This window comes from Ochotona curzoniae, unplaced genomic scaffold (assembly GCF_017591425.1).
Source record: "Ochotona curzoniae isolate NIBS_2020 unplaced genomic scaffold, NIBS_Ocur_1.0 contig_2723, whole genome shotgun sequence".
Lineage (NCBI taxonomy): Eukaryota > Metazoa > Chordata > Mammalia > Lagomorpha > Ochotonidae > Ochotona > Ochotona curzoniae.
In genome coordinates this window covers 15,756,118-15,780,012 of record NW_024465573.1, presented here as the reverse complement: position 1 = coordinate 15,780,012, position 23,895 = coordinate 15,756,118, and the positions used below count along the sequence as shown (strand labels likewise).

Genomic DNA, 23,895 nt, shown 5'->3' with positions numbered 1-23,895 from the left:
GAGCTGGAGGGAAGTGGAGTAGCCTGGCCATGAGCTAGAGTCCATATGGGATCTTAGTGCTAGAAGGAGGCACTTAAGCAGTTGAACCATTGTGCTGGAGTCCTATTAATTTCTTTTGATTCTTCCTATTAATATATATAAATTGGTGTCTTATTGTGCTTTTGACTTTTCTTTTTAGTGCCCAGTGAGGTTGAACAACTTTTTATGTGCTTATTAGTAACAATTTATCATTGATAAAAGGTTTTTTCAGGTCTCTTATCCATTTCATTACTAGATTGGTTTTTTTTTATTATTATTAAATTTTCTGTGTAGTTCAGCTTCTGGGCCCTTATCAGATCCATTATTTGCAAATAATTTGTTTAATTTTACTAATTGATTTTACTTTCTAGATAGTATATTTGGTACCATGTAAGTTTTACATCTTGGTATTTATTTTTTCTTTAGCTGCTTAGAGTTTAGCCATCATTTCTATGAAATCCAAGATCATAAAAAAACTTGCTATGTTTTTCCTAAAAATGTGGTGGTCTTGGGCCAAATATATTTTAAGTGGTAGTCTTAGTTCTTACATTTAGTTCTCTGATTCATTTTTCAAAATTTGTTTTTAATGGAAAGTCAGATATACAGAGAGGAGAAAGAAAGGAAGATCTTCCATCCACTGGATGTGGTCGCAACAGCCAGAGCCGAGCTGATATGAAGCCAGGAGCCTGGAACCTCTTCCATGTTCTCCATGCTGCTTTAGGGTCCTGTCCTGGACTACTTCCCCAGGCTACAGGCAGGAAGCTGGATGGGAAATGGGATCAGTGTGGCATGAACTGGCACTCATATGGGATCCCAGCCACTAAGCTACCCAGCCAGGCCCAGATTTTTGTTTGTTTGTTTGTTTGTTTGTTTGTTTTTATGGTAGTATCCAGTTATTCCAACACATTTTGAAAAGACTTTTTCCTCACACCCCCTGTTTTTTTTAAGATTTATTTTATATTAGGAAAATTTACAGAGAGAAAGATCTTTAATCCAGTGATTCATTCAAACTGGCACCATAAAGATGTCCATACCTACAGGAAGATTACCCAGTTGAGCCAAACCCAGACCTCACCCCTTCCTCCCCCATAGACAGCCTTTTCAAGAATCAATTAACCGTGATGTCTGGATTCTGAATTCCGTTCTGTCAGTGTGTTAGCATCACATTTTCTTGATTGTCCTTAACTTTGTGTAAGTTTTGAAATAGATAAATGGGAATGCTTCAACTTTTTCTTCATTGTATTTTTTTAAGATTTAATGATTTTTAATAAAAAGGCAGATTTGCAAAGAGAAGGAACAACAGAGAGAAAGATCTTCCATGTATTGGTTCACTCCTGAAATGACCACAATGGCCAGAGCTGTGCTGACCCGAAGCTAGAATATTCTGGGTTTATACTGGTTCAGGGTCCCAAGGCCTTGCGCCATCCTCTACTACTTTCCCAGGCCTCAAGCAGGGAGCTGGAAGGAAAATGGAGCAGCTGGGACACTGGCAGCCATATAGAACGTAGCACTTAACGGGAGGATTAGCCAGTTGACAATGGGCCTGCTCATTTTCAAGATTGGCTTGACTATTTGGATTTCCTTAGACTTTTGCTATCAATCTTAGGATGAGTTTGTCTATTTGTACCATTTTGTGATCGTGGTACAAAAGTAATAAGCCTTCAAAGAAACTGTTGAATTTTGACTTTTGGTGTTTTATCCAGACTAGCAAGACAGTATTAATCCTTATCAAAATGTTAGCAGTGGCAGTGAGCTATAGCTAGGCAGCTCTATCAGTCAGCTGGCTGATCATGATAGTGAACAACAGATACTTTATACTGTGTTACTAAGCTATAATGTTCAGTGGCTTAGGGACATTAAATGCATTATTGACCTAAGATATTTTCAGTTCACTATGGATTTGTTGGTACTTAATTCAGTCATTAGTCAGGGAGCAACTGTATTTGTTTTGTTGAACTTGGTGTGTAGGTTGTTTTAAGCTTTTGTAATCTAAATTGCTTTCTTAGTTTTGTGATTGTTGTAAAATGTAATTGCTTTTTATATATTCATCTTATATCCTATGGCCTTTCTGAAGTTCTTTACTAAGTCTAATAGTATTTTTGTGAATTTCTTAGAATTTTCTTTGCTAGTTATCTTGCCATCTGCAAATAGAGCTAATTTGGATGATTTTTGTTTCAGTTTATTTCCTAATTTCATTGGTTAAACATTTTATTACAAGTGCATAGTAGAAGTGGCAAGGATCCCTCCCATCCCCACGCAATGGCTCAGTTGGCTAATCCTATGCATACAAGCATATCAGCATCTCATATGTGTGTCATTTTGTATCCCGGCTGCGCTATGTTCCTTTTAGCTTTTTGCTTGTGGCCTGGGAAAGCAGCAGGGGATGGCCCATAGCCTTGGGACCCTACACCCAACTTAAGAAACCAAGGAGGGCTTGTAGCTTCAGTTAGACTCAGCTCTGGCCACTGTGGCCATTTGGGAAATAAACCATTGGTTGGAAAATCTTTCTCTCTGTCTCTCCCTCACTGTAAATCTGACCTTCCAATAAAAATAAATAAATCTTAAAAACAAATGTGATAAGGAAAGGATCCTTGTCTCTTTCCTGAACTTAAAAATCTTTGGTACTTAAGTCATTCAGTATGATACTACTACTTTTTCTATTGAAACGATTAACAGTTTAAGGAAATCTCTTGTTTTCATCTCTAGTGTTTCTGTAACAAAGTACCTAAAACTGAGTAACTCATAAACTATGTAAATTTACTAGGTTTACGATTACAATGGCTAGAGGGTCCTGACAGGCTGATACTGGCATTCTGGCATGAGATTCTTGGCTGCTACACAACATGACAGGGCAGGAGAAAGAAGCCCAATTGCTTATGGAATGGGCCGATCACATGATTGTGGCTTTGCTTTCTAACTGCCCCAAGGACTATTGTGTCATGACATTCAGCCTACTTCATGGTGCAGCCCCATACCCTGATAACTCCCATAGTCTTCACCGTAGGATTCTATCCCGTCAGTCAGTACTGCCACTCTGGAAACTGTACTTCAAGTATATGAACCACATCCAAACTGCAGCACTTGTATGTCTTGTTTTTTTAATCAGAAAAGAATATCAGATTTCATCAAGTTGTTTTAATGAAGATAATAATATCAGCTGAATATAGTATACTTTGATTTGCTTTTTTATTCAATGAGGCATTCCTTGTTCAAATTGTTTAAATTAATTGCATTTGATCATGATTATCATTTATGTCTGTTGCAAGGTTTGGTTTGCTGAGTTTTGTTTAAGGTTTTATGTCTGCTTTCTTTTTTAAATTCTATGTGTATTTTCAAAATGAATATTGGTATTTACGTATAGTTTTCTTGTCTGTGATTTTGCTATAAGGAAAGGGGTTTTTTGTTTGTTTTTTTTTGTGTGTGTGTTTGTGGGGGGTTTTTTGTGGTTTTGTTTGTTTTTTGAATGATTCTTTCCGTGTGTCGTAGATTTTGTAAAAGATTCCCAATGAATCTGGCTTTTCTTGCAGAGAAGTATCTTTGTTAAAGTTCCACTATTCTTACTTGTTTTAAAGTTACTCAAATTTTTTTTATTTACTGCTGGTATAAAGCTGTTCATAGTTTCATTTATAAGCTTGTTGACTATCTTGAAGTGTTTGGAGTGTTGTACTCACATTCCTGATTTTAGAAATTTGAACTTTTTTCTGTCATTTAAGCTAAAGATCTGTTCACTTGACTTTTTTCTTTTTTCAGAAAACCAAATTTTTCTTTCATTGATATTTCTGTATTTGATTTGTTTCTACTCAAATATTTATTGTTTTCCTTCTTACTCTTAGTTTGCCCCTATTTCTAGTTTGTTAATGGTTAAATAATAGGTTGTTTGAAGGGTTTTCGTATTTTTTAAGTACAGGTATTTACGCCTATACATTTTCTAAAATTTACTGCTTTTCCTAACTTAAAAGTTTTGATTTTTTAAATTTATTTATCTCAAACCATTTTTCAACTTATAATTTCCTCCTTTCACTCTAACATTGTGGAAGATTTTGGCTTTATCTCCACATGAATGTCCTAAAAATATATGGAGGACAAATGGCACCCAAGATTTCAGTTTATCTTGGTGCAGAAAGCAATTTTAAAATTCGATAATAGGGCCTGGCGCAATGGCTCATTGGCTAAATCCTTTCCTTGTAAGCACCATGATCCCATATGGACTCCAGTTTATATCCCAGCTGCTTCACTTTCCACCCAGTTCTGTGCTTCTGGCTTGGTAAGGACCAGAGAATGGCCCAGGGCCTTTGACCCTGCACCCACATCAGAGACCTGGAAGCAGCTTCTGGCTTCTGACTGCAGATCAGCTCAGTTCCACCTGATGTAGCCACCTGGGAAGTAAACCAAAGGATGGAAGATCTTTCTCCTGTGTCTCCTTCTCTCTGTAAATGTGTGTTTCCAATAAAAATAAATCTTTGTTTTAAAAAATCCATTGATAGTATTTTCATAATGTACATTTTTTACTTGAAAGAGTTACAAAGTTCTTTCATTTCAAATGGCAACAGCCACCCAAGTTGGGTTGGTCCAAAGCCAGGAGTCGGAAACTTCTTTCCGGTCTCTGGTGTATGGCCATCCTTTTCCCAGGCCATAAGAAGGGAAGTGAAGCAGCCAGAACTCAAACCAGTGCCCATATAAGATGCATGGCCTGCTGGCAGAGGCTTAAAATTATATACTGCCTTCTGCCCCCAAATAAGCATTTTCAATATAGTGAAAATAATATTTTGCACTTAGTCTGCTGCAGAAACTTACATGTGCGCTTGTTTACATGTGCTGCTGAAGGACCTGTGGTACTATTCAAATTTGGTTTCCTTTTTGATTTTTCTGTCAAGTTTTCTTCTTTATTAACTGAAAGTGGGGTATTGTTGAATTGTTTGTTCCTGTACTTCTGTCAGATTTGTTTTTGGGCTCTGTTGGTGACTATCTTGGTACCATATCTTTTTCTTTGAACCCGTTTAACTTTGAATTATTTGTCTCTTGCCCACGGCACTTTAGTTAGAATCATGTTTTTCGTCCATTTTTGTCACTCTCTACCTTCAGTCTGTTCAGACTAGTTAGTGATAAGGGATGGGTTGTGTCTGTCATTTACTTAATTGTTGTCTAACATCTTTCAATTTTTGTCATTTTTTTTCCTTAATGACTGCCTGATTTTTGTACCATCTTTTCAATTCATATTATTGTTTATCTTAGATTTTATTTCCTTAGTGATGGCCTTGGGGATTATAATTAACTATTTAACTTGAAAGAATCTTTTCAACTTAAAGAATCAATTTCAACTTAAGTTTCAATATAATTTTAATTATATATTGTAACTTTTTTCCTCTATAGCGCATTCTTTTTTCCTTCCTTTTTGAGGTAGAAATCATACGTTACATCACAAAAAAAGATTAGTAATTGTTATAGTCAGTTGCCTTTTTAAGCAGAGAGGAGGGAAAAATAACTCCTTGGCAGGAGTGAGGATCACTTGTTGATTTGTATTTACCTATTAATTATTGACAAATCTTACTAGAGTGTTTCTTACTGCTTTAAAAATCCTGGTTTTGTCTTTCCAAAGTTGAAAATGTGTCTGGCTATGAATCTCCTTAAGTTTATTCCCATTTTAGTTTGTTGAGTTTGATACATACATTAATTAGTATTGTATAATTAGCTAATGTGTTAATGTTTTAATTCAAATTTGGGTTATTATTTCTTCAAACATGCTTTTTTTCCCTTTTCATCACTTTTCTTGTTTCAGAATTCCCATCATGCTTCGGTTGGTACACTTGATAGGATGTCCTATGGTTATGTGAAAATGTGTACTTATCAATCTTGTTTCCATTTCTCAGAACATAATCAGGTTGACATAATCAGGTTTAAGTTTACTGATTTTTCTTGGACCCTCTCTAATGAATTTTTCATTTCAGTTATTACACTTTTAAACTCTTCTGTTTCCATTTTGTTCTTATAGCACTTATTTCTTTATTGATACTTTTTAATGTGTGACAATGTTTTCATGATTTCCTATGTATAATTTTTGTTGGTTTTTTTAAAGTTACTTTAAAATAACTCAAGTGAACTCTTTAATTCCAATGTCTATTTCTTTTCCTTCCTGTTTTTCAATTGACCTCTTTGCTTTTTTTTTTTTTTTTTTTTTTTTGCTGTTTTAGCTGTAGTCGTTTATGTTTCATGATTTTTGTGAGGAAATTGAACACTTTAATGTGTTGACTCTTATATTCTTGCCCTATGTTTGTTACTGTTTTTTTAGCTATTGCTGTTTATTTAGTGATATTATATTCATTGAAGAGTGTATACATAGCCTTAACTGCTGGAAAAAAAAAAAGTGTATTTCATTGTTTTTCTAAGGGGGTCTGTAGGTGCTTAGGGGCTTCCTTCAATATTTAGCTAAGCAGCTGACAACTCAGCCTTTTTTTTTAAAGATTTATTTATTTTTATTGCAAAGTCAGATATACAGAGATGAGGAGAGAGAGGAAAAATTTCCATCCAATGATTCACTCCCCAAGTGACCACAATGGCCAGTGCTGTGCCAGTCCACAGTCAGGAGCGTTGAACGTCCTCCAGGTCTCCCACCTGGGTGCAGGGTCCCAAGGCTTTGGGCTGTCCTTGACTGCTTTCTCAGGCCAACAGCAGGGAGCTTGATGGAAATTGGTACTGCTGGGATTAGAACCAGCATCCATATGGGATCCTGGTGCGTTCAAGGCGAGGACTTTAGCCGCTACACCATGGTGCCAGGGCCAGCAGTTCAGTCAACCTGTGTTAATATTACAAGCTAAAAATCAATAGTTTTCCCTTATGATTCTTTTTTGCACAATAGGTATTATATTTGCTTTTTTATTAAAATATTAGGTATATGAAAGAAGTATGTAAATAAATGACTGTATTTTATGGCTATTCTGAGCAAGGAGTCACTATGAAGAAGAGAAGAACATTCTTGTCATTTTTTGATTGGTTTTTTCATAAGAATTCCTGTGAAATAATTTACTTAGTCAAACGCCTTATTTTCAAGATTTATTAGAGTTGTTTCCAATGAAAGACCATCTGTTTGAGGATTTACACTTTCTTGCAGCACAGCCTCATGTTTCTAGTTAAATCTACAAAATGCTACAATTTCATTCCTGATTTTCCACTTGTGGTATTACTGTCTCCTTGCAGATTTCAGTAGTAGTTTTAGAGAAAGTAAAAATTCCATGAAAATATCTAAAGTTTTATTTTCTGTTTAGGTTACTTGCAACAAGAAAATCTCACATCTACCTGCCAGACTTTTATTTTAGAAAGTTCAAATTTAAAAGAATATGCAGAACACTGTACAGATGAAGGTTTTATCCCAGCCTGCTTACTGGTGAGTTACCCATGACTGAAAAAAGATAAGTTTTATAATCGACCAGTACAAGAGACTATAAATACGGACATAAAATCAGCTCCTCAGCAATATCAGAGTTGGTGGGGATTCAGTACTTTTTGTTCATGCATGACTGATAAAACCCAAAAAAGGTCTGCTATTCATTTTGCACATTATGCTGAAGCTGCAAAATGAATTAAAACTTTGCCTCTCAGAATTATTTCAAAATTATTTCAAAATACCCCCTTTTTTTTTTATTTCACTGCTATTTGTCTTGTTGGTTCTTTTCTCCTTGTCCTCTCTCTGCCTTCTGACTACAGAAAATGAAAACCAGATATGCTGGTATCTTGTTGTCACCTCTGTTGTAAATATTGCTAGACCAGTAAACTTTTAGTCTGTTATACATTCCAGAATACATATTCTGTGTTTGTTCATATAATGCTATTCCCTTCTCTTAGGAGTGTAAGATTTATTTATTTTTATTAGAAAGGCAGATCAAAGCTAAAGAGAAAGAGAAAGATCCTCGATCTGCTGGTTCATTCCCCACATGGCTGCATTGGCCACTGAACAGTTCTAAAGCCAGGAGCCAGGAGCTTCTTCCAGGTCCTTTCTCAGGGGGTTAGGGAACCAAGACTTTGGACCATACTCTGCAGCTTTTCCAGGCCACAAGCAGGGAGCTAGGTCAGAAATAGAGCAGATCTCAGTGCTTACAAGGAGAGGATTTAGCCATTGAGCCGTCACACCAAGACCAGTCATTTTTATTTTAATCATGGCTGCTTTAAGATTGTCTGTGTAGCAGACCTAACAGAATCTTTAAAACCAGAGTTTCACAAGAGCATAAACATAGAAAAATATACTATGTGCATATTTAGCTGTAATTAATTAGAATTGAAATTATAAAGGGCACTCATTTATGAAACTACCATTAGGGTACAGGCAGCATGCTGTATGAGCACCAGTTCAAGTCCCAGCTCCTCCTCTTAGGGTCACACTCCCTGATAATGCTCCTGATCAGTAAGATGGCCCAAGTTCTTGGGCTCCTGCCACTGACGCTGGGCAGCCTGGATGGAGTTCTGGCTCTTGGCTCTGGGCTCACTCAGTGCTGGCTGTTACAGCCATTTGGGGAGTGAACCAGTGCGTGGATAATTCAGTGTGTATCTAATTCTGTCTTTCAAGTAATAAATAAATCTTTAAAGATGCAATGTTTGGTTGTAGCAAACAAATGAACAGCTTGCTTAGGTACCCACAGGAGGCCATCTTTCCAAGATTACATTAATTCCAATCTAACGAAAGGATGCATTAAGGAGAATTGTATCAAAATACTGAATTATGCTCTTTAAAGGCATCAAGGCTAAGAAAAAATGAAGGAATTCAGAGATGGGGAGAGATGAGGGAGACATTTCTTACTGTTTAAATTGTTTTTAATATTCTCCATGAAACAGTTTTTTGTTGTTGTCGTATTTTTCGTTTTATGTCACAGTTTCATAGGCTCTGGGATTCCCCAGCCCCTCTCAAGGCTCTCCACCCATGGTGGATTCCTCCACCTCGCTGCAGTCTTACAGTTCTAATCCAGTCATGATTCCTTCATTGCAAGCATGTACCATGCATAGAGTCCAGCATCTTATTGTCCAGATAAATTCAACAGTGTCTTGGAGAGACCATCTCTGGTTTGAAAGCAGAGCTGGCAGAATATCATCCCGACCAATGAAAAACCACAACATAATATCAACAACAATTTACAACATTATGGAGTTAATTGACATGGTATTGAGTGACCAATATGTTAGGAAATAGAAGTTCTTAACCACAGTGTGTGACTAACTCATTGATGTTTCAATTTTCATTTATGCACAACCGGCTGCTATACACCTTAAAATGGCTATAGGGTACTATTCAGGTGTCTTGTGTCTATTTTCATTTTAGCATTCAGCAGTTTATAGTGTTGAAGCATAATTTTTACTGCACTTGGCAGATTTTAGGCTCAGTGCAAACTGCCTTATAACTCTAATATGCCATATGTTAACAATTGAAGTGCAGAACAGTTTGAGTGGGGGTGTGCAGAGAAATCTTCAATACCTTAGTGAGGAGTAACTAATCTTTGTGTCTTACCTAGTAAGGTATATGTGAGACAAAGCTTACTGTTTCCTGTCTGGTTCTAAGCTTTCCTTGTTCTCTGTCTATCTAATCTAATTTCGGGGGCTGGGGGGGGGGTGTCCTCCATAGCGACCCTGATGGTCCTTGCAAGAGAGGGTGGAGATCCAAAGTTTGAACTAAGTAAGAATCAGAGAAAGCTTCCTTACCGAGTTCTAAAGAAAGTTTACTGTTCTGTTTCTGTGGTCCGCTCAGGGCTCCCGGCTAGTGTTCCGAGGACATTAGATCCTGTGAGGAAAGATCTGGGCAACTTCCATCCCATGTGGGATATCTGAGAGGGAGTAGATGACCTCAGAGTTTTTGGCCTCTGAGGGCACGCCGATTCCCCATGTTCTCCTTGGCAGTTGGGATATAGTCCTTGGTGCCCATACTGCTATTTCTTGGAGGATCCGGGAGTCTCCAGGGTTGGGATACAAGCCTCTTCCTGTCCTCCTGCTCCTCTGTGGGGTCCCCCTGCTCTGTGCATATGACCTATTAAGACGTTGTCAGAATCGCTCTTGATTCCCCTTGTATGTCTCTATAGTTTTGCAAATGTCTAATGCCAATTCGAGTCTGTTGTCTGTAAGTTACCTGTTACAATCTTGATAGGTTATACTTAACATTTTCCTCACACACTCTAAGAAGGTGGAAGATTTCTCTGTTTTCCCAACCCATTACGGAGTAACATAGGGCATTAAAAGTATATTAGGCCTTACAGTTCTTTGATGTAGATCATAAGCAGTCTGAGTCACATTGATTGTTCGTTCATTGGTTACTTCACAATATCTTATTGCGTGTGATACAGGCTGTTTGATGTTCAAATAATATTGCAATTTACAAGTACTATTTATTGGAGTGACATCATTTCATCTTACATGAAACAGTTTTGTACATGTAGGGATTCCCCCCTTTCCTCTGCTTTCTCCCTCCTCTCTTGCCCCTCCCAGCATTTCCCCCCATATTATTTCGGTAGTATGGTCCTTTAATAACAGTTACAAGTCCAGCTTTCTGCTACTTAAGTGTTATCGTGGCATTTAGGTATACACAATGGTACAAAATCTAGTAGATTGTCAAGGTGTACTTAACACAATTTTAATGATGCTTCATCTTTGTTTTCCAGTCTTTATTTGGAAAAAACTTGACAACAATTTTGAATGAATATGTAGCCATGAAAGCAAAAGGTAAAAAAGAATTCCAGTAAGATTTCTGCTATTACTAGTTGTTTATAGCTTTTCTCTGCTTGTTTCAGTTAGGAGTATTTGAAAAGCATTATAGTATCTCAAGAAAACCTAGATACATTTTTATAGAAGACATCTAATTCATTGGTTTCAGAGTGATATAGATTGCGAAACTTGGAGGGTTCATAAACATAGCCCCAAAAATCATCTTTTCAAAGTCTAAAGCTTTTACTTAATTCTTCTACATTGGTGAACAGTGATTGCTGTATCTTAAAATATTTTAATCTAACATTTTAACTCTTCTGTAATTTTAGACACAAAGAGTCAGTCAAAATCCTGGCTTATAGTTCCCAGAATATAAAATAATTTCTCCCAAATTAAAGATGTTTGAGGACAGAATTCTGATTATTTTTCTCTAATACTGGTTTTTTTCCATACTTTACAACATTAACTAAACATTTAATATAAGATGATAACATGAAAGAAAAGAAACTTATCATTATTGCATATTGTCTGTGCAAGCTTTGTACTGGGTGCTTTCATATATGTATCTCCTTTATTCTTTAAGATAGCCTGATGGGAGATACAGCTTAAATCTAGTTTTCAGTAGGAAGTTGAGGATAACATTTCTACACTCATAAGTGATGTGCATACCTTTATGAAAATTATTTGTCATAAAGCAAATGATTATAATTCACCTTCTGGAGTCACATGATACCTGGTAAAACAGAGATTTAAAAGTTAATTTTCTTTTATAATTTAACAGAAAATAAAAATTACTTGCCTAAAAAAGCTTCAGGGTATTCACATGGTTTAGTGGTGAAGATATGGCCTGGGGTGCCTATTTTTCAACTTAGAGTGCCTGGTATGAATCATAGCTGTACTCCTGCTAATGTGTACCCTGGGAAACAAGAGTTGATCGTACAGGTGACTGGTTGCCCGCTACCCATGCAGCAGACCTGAATGAAATTCTAGCTAAATAAATAAAAGGAATTCTGCCCTCTCACTTTTCCTCGCCCACCCAAGGCTATTGCAGACATTTGGAGAGTCGAGCAGCAGACAGGAGATCCCTCTCTGGTCCTGTGTCCTCCCGTCCTCCCTTCCCACGCTTTATTCAAAATAAGTAATTTTTTTTTAAAGCTTCAGAGATTTTTACAAATATCCCTTTCTGTTCATATCAGAAACCCAAATGGCTTGAGAAAAGAAACTAGCTTCATTATTTATTTGCAGGCCACTTAGCCCAATAGGCTCATTGTTCAATTTCCAACATAATACCAGCCACTGCAAGTCAAAACTTTTTTCAACCATTTTCTATGCCTTGTTCAAATTAAATGCCAGATTTTTCTTCAACTACGTTTATTAAGAGACTTTTCTTTTTATTATTTAGAGACATCAAATGATGTCCCAGCAATAATGTCATCTCTGTGGAAGAAGTTGGACCACACACTTTCTCAAATCAGGTAATGAACTATTTAGAATATGTGCAATGGCTTTGGAATACACACAAGCATTGAGATGAAATCTTCAGACCTGTATAACATACTTACTTAACACTGACCTACTTTTGAAAATATTTAGATGCTATTGATTAGAATAATTGGAAATGAACCATATACTTTTATTAAAATGTTCACAAATGAATAAATACATATGTGTAGAAGGTTAGTGACACTCCAAAATTTCCATATAAATTTAAGGCACATCTTGAACAATTCAAGTCTCCTGATCTAATCCAATGTGAATTCCCTGAGGCAACTTTCTGATTGGCCCATATTCAAACAAATGTTGAATCTATGGCCTTTAGTTTATCCCTTATGAAGTCCCAGCCAGGAAAAATATTTACTTCTAGAAAATTTTTTTCTAGTTTTTTACTTTTGCAATACTGGTTACATGGTTGAGAGTAATGCACACTCTGATGGGCCTGTGATTAGGGTGGGGAGGGTCAGCTTTGAAGGACATATGAAGCTATGGTGGGACATACCTTTTAGTCTCTTTTTTTTTTTCCTGTGTCCCCAGGGGAAGAGAGGGAGAAAGCTGTTCTTTGCTGTGAAAGTACAGCAGCACCTGGGGATAGGGTACAGTCATTTGATGACATTTTAAGGATCCTGTTGTGGGGAAGAGTGTTCCATGGATATTACTTGAGTCGTCTTGATACCTCTAGGATGCTGTTGGCTTTGTTGCTCCACAGCTGAAAAAAAAAATCTTTCCAAAGTCTCTTGGTTGACAAAGTCTACCTTACTGCATCCATACCTAGGGACATGCTTTAAAGCTTGGTCAGCCCTGGTTCTTACGCTCATCAGTGACATGTACAGCCTAGCAGAGGGATGTCCACAACTCCCTTGCCAGCTGATACATCAGCAGCTTAGTCCAACCGACCCCAATCCCCACCCTCATGTGCACTAGCAGGTGTTACCATTCAACCCAGCCTGGCCTGCATTCTGTCGTGTCTCTCATTTGTGCCAGTGTGTGTTGTGAACTGACCCTGCCCAGCCCACCCCCAGACCTGACACACACATTCCAAATCCTGCTCCCAGCCTCTCACACTCACCAGTGGGCACTATGAATTAGCAGGAGAGTTCCCCAAGTTCTCTGTAGGCCCTCTCCCAGAAACCGATCTCAAAGATGCTGCTACATAGACTGACATGGTCAGCTCCCAGTTCAGATATAGACCAGCAGGTACTGTGGCCTAGCCCAACTGGCCCACACCGATTCTGGCTCTAGCCAGTGGGTGCTATAGCCTAGCCCAATCTGGCCCACACCAAGACCCAGCCCACACACATGCTGATGGGTGCTGCAGCCTTGCCCGGCCTGATCCTTCCTCTGACTTTTACAGAGAGCTACAGCCCAACAGAGAAGTCCCCAGACTTCCCCTACCAAACTTTGTGTTTGCTGCTGGGTGTCAGAGCCAAGCCCAGCCTGGCCTATTCACAGATCTGCCCAGACACTGACCAGTGCTACGCACATCCCTGGCCTGGCCTTCCCCACCCAACTCTTTTGCTCCTCTGAAGACCTATGGCTTAGCAGTAGAATTCCCCAAGATGTACCTACAGACCTGCACCCAGGCCCATATCTTGTATGTCATTGGGGACAGTGGCTTTGCTTGGCATGTTCTGCCCTCGGTCCTGGCCTTTGCAGCCTGGCCCCACCCTGCGTCCCCCCACCTCAACTTCTGCAAGTGTTGGGTGGGTTCCTGTCAAGTGAATTCTGTGTCTAATTTGGCTCAGTCCATCACCCTCTCAGCTCTCCATGCAAACTGGTGGGTGCTGCAGTCACAGAGACAAGCCCTTAATTCCCTTACAGAATTTGCCGCCGGTTCCTGATTTCTGATAGATACTGCAGCCTATCCCTGCCAGGTGTGCGTCCCCCAGGCCCAGCTTTGCATGCACCAGCAGGCCGTTCCAGATTTCCCACATGAGTGTATTCTTTGGCCTGACCCAGATATCCTCTCTGATATGCCCTCTCTAAACCACTCCATCTCTGCTCCCTTACTTACCTTTGAGTGCAGTTGCCCAGTCCATGAGGACCGCAGAAGTCATCCTTTGGTTGAGAAACTTGCTCTCAGCTGTTCCCACTCCTATATTTCCCCAGATTCATTTTCCCTGGCAACGCATGGATCCCCTATCTGGGACCCCAGATGGGGTGTCCTAGCCTAGAGTTGCCTGCCTTCTCCACTAAAAGAAAAAAATCAACTACGCTGGCACACTGGTATACTTAACACAGATTTGGCATTAACCAAGCCCAGAATGCCCATCAGCTATTGGCTGCTTTTTTCCCAGTAGTGTAACCCTTGGTACAAAACAACCTAGGCAGTTACCTGCAGCTGTGGTAGAAGTTTTTTTTTTAAAAAAAAACATTTATTTTATTTTATTTTTATTGGAAAAGCAGATATACAGAGAGGAGAGACAGAGAGGAAGATCTTCCGTCCAATGATTCACTCCCCAAGTGAGCGCAATGGCCGATGCTATGCTGATCCGAAGCCAGGAGCCTCTTCCGGGTCTCCCACATGGGTGCAGGGTCCCAAAGCTTTGGGCCGTCCTGACTGCTTTCCCGGGCCACAGGCAGGGAGCTGGATGGGAAGCAGGGCCACCGGGATTAGAACCAGCGCCCAAATGGGATTCCGGGCGTGCAAGACGAGGACCTTAACCACTTGCGCCATCGCGCTGGGCCCTAGAAGTTTTTATAATTGAAACTTTCTTATTATGTTAATGTTAATCATCTACCCAAATAAGACTTGTATTGCCAGCACTGGCTCTACTCATATCAATTTGTGGCATCTCCTATTTAATTTTGTATCTTGTGTGAAAACTAGTGCGTTTTACCCTCTTTTTTCAGAGCCATGACTACCTCACAAATTGCATCTTGGCCGAATTTTATTCTGCTGCTTAAACTGTTACCAAAACAAAACCGAAAAAAAGGAATAGGAGTTCAAAAGTCTTTCTGCTTAACTCTGAGCCATATCTTATGTGTTAATCTTTGTACTTCCCTTTCCTGGCTCTTACCGTTTCTTTTCACAAAGACATTGACAACTTAATGAATACTTATGAATATTACATAGTTTACTGACACCTTTTATTGACAAAATATTACATACAAAGGATCTTTATCTATGCTGAAATTACTCTCTATGTTGTTATTCTCTAAAGTTTGTTGGAATGGATGTTGGAATAGCAATTGAAGTCGCCCCCTGATGCCTACATCTTGTTTTGGATTGTCTGGTTTAAGTCCAGCTGCTTGATTATTGATCCAGCTTCCTGCCAGTGCTCACCCAGCGTCATCAAATGATGGCTCATGCCATCCCTGTAGATACGGAGTTCTTGGTTTCTGGTAGCAGCCCAGCCCAGCCTTGGCTCTTGGAAAGCATTTGGGGAATAAGCCACTAGATGGAAGAATTTTATTGTCTATCAATCTGCCTTTCAAATAAAATGAGACGTATATATTTTTTAAATGTTTCAAATTAATATAAGTACTTTATTCATTCTTTAAGGTTTATGGGTGGAGACATGTTGACACATTAACTAAAACAATTGCATGTTGTCTGATGGACAAATGGGTAACTTTTTATTTGAAGCAGTTAGAGAAAATGCGATAGCTCTTCCATATACTGGTTCACTGTCAAATGGCCACAGCACCCACAGCTGAGCCTGGCCGAAGCCAAGAATCAAAAACTTCTTCCTAGTCTCCTATGTGGGTGTAGAGTCCAGGCACTTGAGCTGCTGATTCCAGGCACATTAGCATGGATCTGCAGTGGATCGGCGTAAACTCTAACTGGTATCCATATGGGATGCCAGCATCCCTGATGACACCTTTACTCACTGCGCTATAGCACTGACCCACTAAATGGCTGATTCTTAATTCACAGTAAAAGGATTTGTATAGGGACCAGTGCAGTGGCATGGGGAGTAAAATGCCACCAATAGCAGTGGCATCCCATATGGACCTGGTTCAAGGCCAGCTGCTCTACTTCCCAATGAGCTCCTTACAGTGGCCTGTGAAAACAGTGGAGGACAGTTCATGTCCTAGGACCCCTGTACCCAAGTGGAAGACCTGATGATGCTCCTGACCTCTGATTGGCCCAACTCCCGCTATTTCAAAGATTTAGGGAGCAAACCAGCAAATGGAAGATCTCTGTCGCTTAACCATTCAAATATATAAAATCCTTAGAGAAAAAAAAATAATTTGCACGTATTTTGAATTTTCATGTCTCTTTTGCTCCTTCCTTAAATGTTGTATAAAATAAATCTCTTGTCATAAATTTTATAAAAACAAGATGTTCTTTGATATCAACTTTGGGTTTCTGAAATATTTTTATCTGGAGTCATATGAAATCAGTTTTTCTGGGAAGGCATTTCTGTGATTGGGACTAATTTAAAATGCTGTACTTTATTTAACTTCAGATCAAATTGTATTGTTAATATAATGTCAAGGCATTCTGAATCATATTGCATTGGACATGAAATTAATTATTAAAATGTGAATAAGTATGTTTACCTGTTACTCTCTCATTTAGCTTGTCAGTAGGATTGTTTACCCTAAAAACAAATTGTCCTTTTTGTCAGAGATAGATCAAGTGCTTTTAAACTCCTACTTTACTTTAGGTCTGAATTTAACTAAACCAGAGTCTGTCCCAGCAATAAAACTTTCTAATAGGTAACTACTTTATTTTATTTGTTAGGAGCTTGCAAAATTCCCCAGGGCTTGCTGCGACTCAGAGAGGTTGGTATACAACTTTATAAATAATATTTATAATTACTTCAATCTCAGATTGATAAATCTTTTTTGTTCTAGTATCTGTATGTATATATTTAAATGAGTATTGTTCCAAGAACAGTTACTAAGAAATGATATTTACTATAAAAGATAAATATTTTAAATACTCCATACATGGTTGATAGCTGTCATATACTCTTTTTTTTTTAAAGATTTATTTTTATTATTTTTTTTTTTATTGGAAAGGCAGATATACAGAGAGGAGAGACAGAGAGGAAGATCTTCCATCCAATGATTCACTCCCCAAGTGAGCGCAACGGCCAATCCTATGCCGATCCAAAGCCAGGAGCCTCTTCCAGGTCTCCCACGCGGGTGCAGGGTCCCAAAGCTTTGGGCCGTCCTCGACTGCTCTCCCGGGCCACAAGCAGGGAGCTGGAAGGGAAGTGGAGCTGCCAGGATTAGAACCAGCGCCCATATGGTATCCCGGTGTGTTCAAGGCGAGGACCTTAACCACTTGCGCCATTGCGCCGGGCCCTGTCATATACTCTTATAGCTTTCATGCTGTAAGTTTGTTTCTTATTATGTGAGTATTATGCATTATTACAGAACATAAGTAGTTTTAGATTTATAGAGCTTGAGTGAATTCGTTTTTACTTATTCCTTAAATTCAGATTTTTTTTTTTTATTGTTTTGTTTTTGGTACGATTTAGTTGGTGCTGGACTATCCTTCCTGGCTCCTCCAAGTTCTTTCCCCTCTCCTCTGTTCTCTCCGGTTCAGATATTTTTAAGTAATATTTTTTTGTAGGTCTGGTATTTTATATGTAGATTGTATATCATATTCTTAAAATTTGTAAACTAATCTAACATTGAGTTAAGTTTTTTAAAAAAAAAAACCTTTGTTATTTCAGCACGGACAAGAAATGGAATTGCAGAAATCAAGCGACAAAGACGGCTAGCATCTCAAGCAGCTCCTGCCACTTCGGGGTTGATGACTCTCCCTTGCCTTCCAGGACAATTTATCACTTCTCCTTTGACATCTACACAAGTTGTTCGACCAACAGGCCCAATTTCTACTCCACTGAAGTCGAATTTTGTGGTAGTTAACAATTCACAGTCACAAGATACGGTCGCTGGTAACTCTAATTTCTGCTCTGTTGATAATGAAGTTGTACAAATGAAATAATACACTGATGTCTTTATCATTATATGTAAAATTGTGGCCAACAAAAACAAAAGCCATAGCTGGCTGTAAATAAGGGATATAAGATTTGTGAATCATTTTAATGTAAAATCATTCCTGTTTCTACTCCCATGGAAGTCTAATTCTGTGCTCTTCTGATTGTTGAATTTTGGCATTAATCTAACTTACCTTGCTGTATTTTATTTAAAGTGGATTTCTCTGCCTTTCCTTAATCTATCCTAGTCTGTCCTGAAATGAGGAATGCTTTTCCAGTACCTCCCTAAATATTACCGCTGAATCTTAGAGCTTGGAAATTAACTTGAGGTCATGTGATACATCTACCTGATGTGCACCTCAAATTGCCGAAGACACATGATGATAATGGGCAAAAAGCTAGTAAATGATGAACTTGAAATTAAAATTAAAAGGCCAGCTCTGTTATCAGCCAAAATTGATCATCTTGCTTTTAAATTTCCCTCATTATATTTTTACTCCAAATCCTCTTCTACACCTGGAACACCTAGTTTATTATTCCTTTTTTTTTTCTTTTAAAGATTTATTTATTTTTATTACAAAGTCAGATATACATAGAGGAGGAGAGAAAGAGAGGAGGATCCTCCGTCCAATGATTCACTCCCCAAGTGAGCGCAACAGCCGATGCTATGCTGATCCGAAGCCAGGAACCAGGAACCTCTTCCAGGTCTCCCACACGGGTGCAGGGTTCCAAGGCTTTGGGCTGTCCTCAACTGCCTTCCCAGGCCACAAGCAGGGAGCTGGATGGGAAGTGGAGCCGCCAGGATTAGAACTGGCGCCCATATGGGATCCGGGTGCGTTCAAGGCGAGGACTTTAGCCGCTAGTCCATGCTGCCGGGCCCTAGTTTATTATTTCTTACACCTTTTTCATTCTATCGTGTTATTTTTGCTGGGATTATCCTATCATTTGTGTTCCATTGTGAAAATTAAAACATGGGCACTTCAATATCTTTTGTTTTAAAGGTTCATTTATTTCATTGGAAAGGCAGATATACAGATAGGAAGAGAGACAGCGAGGAAGTTCTTCTGTACGATGGTACACTCCTCAAGTGGCTGCAGTGGCTGGAGCTGAGCCAATCCAAAGCCAGAAGCCAGGAGCCTCTTCTGGGTCTCCCATGTGGGTGCAGGGTCCCAGGGTTTTGGGCTGTCCTCGACTGCTTTCCCAGGTCGCAAGCAGAGAGCTGGATGGGAAGCAGGGCTACCAGGATTAGAACCTGCACCCATGTGGAATCTCAGCACATTCAAAGCAAGGACTTTAGCTACTGCACTACCACACTGGGCCTACTTCAATATCTTATATAATGCTTTACACATGTTGGACAGTTGATTAATGTTAACTGAATTTATTACAAGATAATAATGTTTGAGATAATAGTGATTATCTCAAAATTATTTAAGAGTCTGGCACTGTGATATTGTGTGTTAAGCCACCAACTACAACACTGACCTTTTTTAAATAGTGCCAATTCACATTCTCATCCCTCTACTCCTCTGATCGAGCTTGCCTAATGTGCTTCGGAAAAGCAGCAGAGGGTCCAAGTTCTTGAATCCCTGCCATGCATGTGGCAGACCTGCAGGAATCTCTTAGTTCCTAGATTTCATCCTGGCCCAGCTGCAGCAGTTAGTGGCCATATGGGGAGTGAACCAGTAATGGAAGATCTCTAAGAAGAAAAATAAAACCATTCTGTTTGCTCAGCTTACTGTTTTATTTCTTTGAAATGCAGCTGCAGACACTTTAAATATTGTTCCTGGTCCTCAGGAAAGAAAAACTCAAGCCAGTTTAATGTCTCCTGGCAGGCGCAAAAGGTAAATGCTTTCTAAAATGCACAAGTTACCAATAAGCATTAAAAAGGAAAAGAGTTACACCAACATATTTATGCTGTGGATAAAGTAGTACTACAGAAGTAAGGTTTGGGAATTGTCAAATGTAAAATCTACACTTACATATTATAAGGTCCACAAACATGCATGTAGAGTTCTTCAGCAGTTGGTAGGATCTTTTCATATAAGATCTTGGAGAAAACTTCTGTCCATTTATATTTAGTCTTTGTTTCTTTATTAAGGCTTGTGCAAGAAAGGAGAGGTAATGATGTTTGCGATGCATTGGTAGGTGGAGGGTTTTTCTCAGATGCCAACAACACATGAATATTTTAAGGTTTTTGAGTTTACAGTATTTCATGCTATTCTTCCTGTAACCCTAGTAGTATACTTGGTCTTAACTCATTATAAAATATAGAACAAGGGGAGAACCTACCTTATTTAAGACTGTAGTTAGTATATTGTAAAACTAGACCTGATATTTCTTCTCAAAGTATGATATTGCTTTTACTGCTACGCTTTTACTTTGTTCATATCATCAATAGAGAATCTACCATGATGATTCTAAATTTTTAAAATCTGTATAGTTCATATAGACTCTGTTAAACATAACATAGCAGTTCCAAAGAAAACTTTCTAATGTGTTTCAGTGACTCGCAAAGAAAAAATACCACCTTTTCTGGACCTCATTCAACAATACGGAATTTACAGGACCCTAATGCATTTGCAGTAGAAAAAGTAAGTGATCCCTCCAGAACTTTTGTAACTTGAAAATTCCTGAATTTAAAAATTCCATCAGAGCAGGGGTATACATTTTCTCATACTGGTTAAGCTGCACTTTGGAACACTTGCTTCCCATACCAGTTGGATCCTCGCTCCTCTGCTTCTGGTGCAGCTTCCTACTAAGGAGCCTGGGAGTCAGCAGATGGTGACCGTTAGAGGAGACCTAGCTGGAACTCTGGCTCCAGCTCTGGCTGCCCTGACCCCAGCTGCTGCCCATCTTTGGAGAGTGAACCAACTGATGGAAGATATTGCTTTCTTCCTTTATGTTTGTTGTTCTACCTTTCAAATAAATATATTTTTTTAATTAGCATACTGCTACACAGAAATGTGTCTTTGTGTGTGTGTGTATGAATATATGCTATTCAGACATATAAAATATTTCCTGAAGATTATGTGTTGAAATTGCATTGATAGAGAAAAAGAATGTGTAACTGTACGTGGCAGCCTGAAGTCCGATTGTGTGAAAAGAAAGCATGTAAAAATCATTTAAACGGAATTTTGAATATTTTTTCAAAATTTTTTCATTATGAACTTTCAGTGAACTTTTTGAACACCCTCATATTATAATGTAAGGAATGTGGCTATGAACACTAGAAAAAGATAGATAAATTCATTTACAAATAGCTCTGTTCAGTTTTGGATATAGAGATGACCTTTGTAGCTTCTGAGTTTTTTCTAGAATTTATTAAAATTAGAAATATTACTTTATTTGTTTTGAATAAACAACTTTCCTACCCTTTTGCTAGTAATTCATTTTCTTTTCCAGCAAATGGTTATTGAAAATGCACGAGAAAAAATATTAAGCAACAAATCTCTTCAAGAAAAATTAGCAGAAAACATTAATAAATTTTTGACTAGGTGAGTAATACCTGATTCAAATGCCTGCTTGGTAGTATCTAATTGCATAATTATGCTGAAGATTCCCCTCTCTGTTTTACAGTGATAATAATGTTGCTCAAATACCTAAGCACGCAGATAGCAACCCTTCTGAGCCAGAGACTTCAATTGATGAACTCTTGGGACTTCCGGTATGAATAGACATATAGAATCTTTGTGTGTGTAATACATGTATTAGTAGTTAAAATTGTTGATATATTGATTTCTTTTCAAAATTAAAGATTCTGTGGAGGAATTGATTTAAAGCTCTACTAGAAAATTTACTAGAAATTGGCTTTTCAAATAAAATTCATTTATTGTGTTGCTTAAAATGGTAAAGACACTGAGCAATTTTATACTATTCACATTGTTGAAAGGGAGGCATGCACATATGGGTCTCCAATTAGGGCGGGGAGAGTCAAGGCATGGAGGAAGGTGGATGGGATGCATGTTTATCTTTTCTTTTTTTTCTTTTTTCTTTTTTTGGTCCTCATGTGTCCACAGGGAAGGAAAGGGAGAGGGCTGCTTCTTGCTGTCAAATTACATTAGCAACTGGGGGTGGGAAACAGTCATTTGATGACACCTTAGGGACCTTAATGTGCGGAACAGTGTTCCAAGAATATTACTTAAGTGGTTTTGAAGTTCTGAAACATGAGCAGCTTCATTGCACCAGGTTAAGAATATCTTTCCAAGGTCTTTTCCCACCGTTGTGCTTCCACAGACCCCCACTTACTGTAAAGCTTGGCCAGAATAGTCCAGCCTGTCCTACTTTCATCCTCTTACAAACGACTCACCAGTTTTCATAGTGTAGTGGTTATCACGTTCGCTTCACACAAAGCACTCACCATCCTCTACTGGACTGGATGAGCTGGCTCTCATGTGCTCTGTGAGCACAGGTATCAGCAGCTGAAGAGACCCAGTCCCAACTCATGCACTCCAAGGTTGGACCACCTATGTTGTGATTTTCCCTGTGGCTGGGATTTGAGTTCCAGTGGCCTGGTTGGGTTTCCTCAAGCTTGAGGAACCTCACCTGGTGTGACCTTAGAGTTGACTGCTGTATGCGCCAGTCAGTGCACTGTCAGATTTGGGTCATCACTTGCACCAGCCAACCCGCATACCAGTGGATGCAGCTGCCTGGTCAGTTCTATCCCATCCCCATCTTATACAAACTGATGGGTGCTGCAACCTAGCCCAGTCCAGCCTAGTCAGGGCGATCCTCTGCAGCCACCACAAGGCCAGGCCAACCCTGGTTTTTGCATGTGTTGCCCAGTCTGTACTGCATGCCATCTGGCTTTTGTACACACCCATGGGTGCTGCAGCTTAGCTCAACCAGGCCTTGTACACACGCATGGCACCAGATGTTGCTGCCTTGACCAACCTGGCCTAACTCAGCCCTTGCTTACACGCTCACCAGCAGGAGCTGCAACCTAGCAGGGGAGTACCCACAGTTCTACCAGGTCTGTTCCCAGTCCTAGATACTGTGATCCATCCTGCCATGACTTGGACCCAGACTCGGCACTTGCCAGCAAGTGCTGCAGCCTAGCTCAGCCAATCAATTCCCAGTCTGGCTCTCAGGTGTGCCGGCAGATGCAGCAGTCTAGACCAACCTGGCCCACCCAACTCTCATGCTTACCAGTGGAAGCAGTGTCCCAGCAAGAGAGATCTAGGATTTTTCCTACTTGGCCCACTCTCAGCTGCAGCCCAGGCTGATGGCCTTCCCCCAGGCTCAGCATTCACAAAGCAGATGCTAAAGTATGGCTCAGCCAGACACCACCCCCATCTCCCTGCTGCAGTCCCATGGTTACCAGCCAAAAAATGCCCGAAAGAATCTGCTCCAAAGCCAGTTCTCATGTTCTGCTGGGTGCTACAGCCCAACCTGATGTCTACGCCCTGCTCCAACACTCACAGGCGGGTACTATGATCTAGCCCAGGCAGGCATTCCCCCAGCCCCAACTCTAACATGTTATGGTGGGCAGTGAATGATCCTGCTCAACCCGTGAGTGAATGCCTTAGGTTGACCCATACATGCCCTCCAGTTTCCGTTATTGAAAATGCCAATCTGAAGCCAGGAGCTTCTGTGTCTCCCACACGGGTGCAGGGTCCCAAGGCTTTGGGCCGTCCTCAACTGCTTTCTAAGGCCACAAGCAGGGAGCTGGAAGAGAAGTGGAGCAGCGAGGATACAAACCAGCACCCATATGGGATCCTGGCACATGCAAAGTGAAGATTTTAGCCACGAGACTACCACATTTGGCCCTTGTCATGCTACTTTTAAATACAAGTAAATAAGCATTATA

At 39.4% G+C, this 23,895-nt stretch overlaps 1 protein-coding gene across 1 annotated transcript in view; it reads left to right on the top strand.

The window, feature by feature from the left end:
* LOC121154089 (protein NPAT) overlaps nucleotides 1-23,895 on the top strand; it is a 50,000-nt gene that overhangs the window by 5,846 nt on the left and 20,259 nt on the right. Inside the window, exons 2-10 of the mRNA XM_040976892.1 lie at nucleotides 7,278-7,396; nucleotides 10,647-10,707; nucleotides 12,092-12,164; nucleotides 16,877-16,917; nucleotides 17,820-18,044; nucleotides 19,849-19,930; nucleotides 20,593-20,680; nucleotides 21,492-21,583; nucleotides 21,666-21,753. Coding sequence (XP_040832826.1) covers nucleotides 7,278-7,396; nucleotides 10,647-10,707; nucleotides 12,092-12,164; nucleotides 16,877-16,917; nucleotides 17,820-18,044; nucleotides 19,849-19,930; nucleotides 20,593-20,680; nucleotides 21,492-21,583; nucleotides 21,666-21,753 — 869 coding nt within the window. The remainder of the gene's footprint in view (nucleotides 1-7,277; nucleotides 7,397-10,646; nucleotides 10,708-12,091; nucleotides 12,165-16,876; nucleotides 16,918-17,819; nucleotides 18,045-19,848; nucleotides 19,931-20,592; nucleotides 20,681-21,491; nucleotides 21,584-21,665; nucleotides 21,754-23,895) is intronic.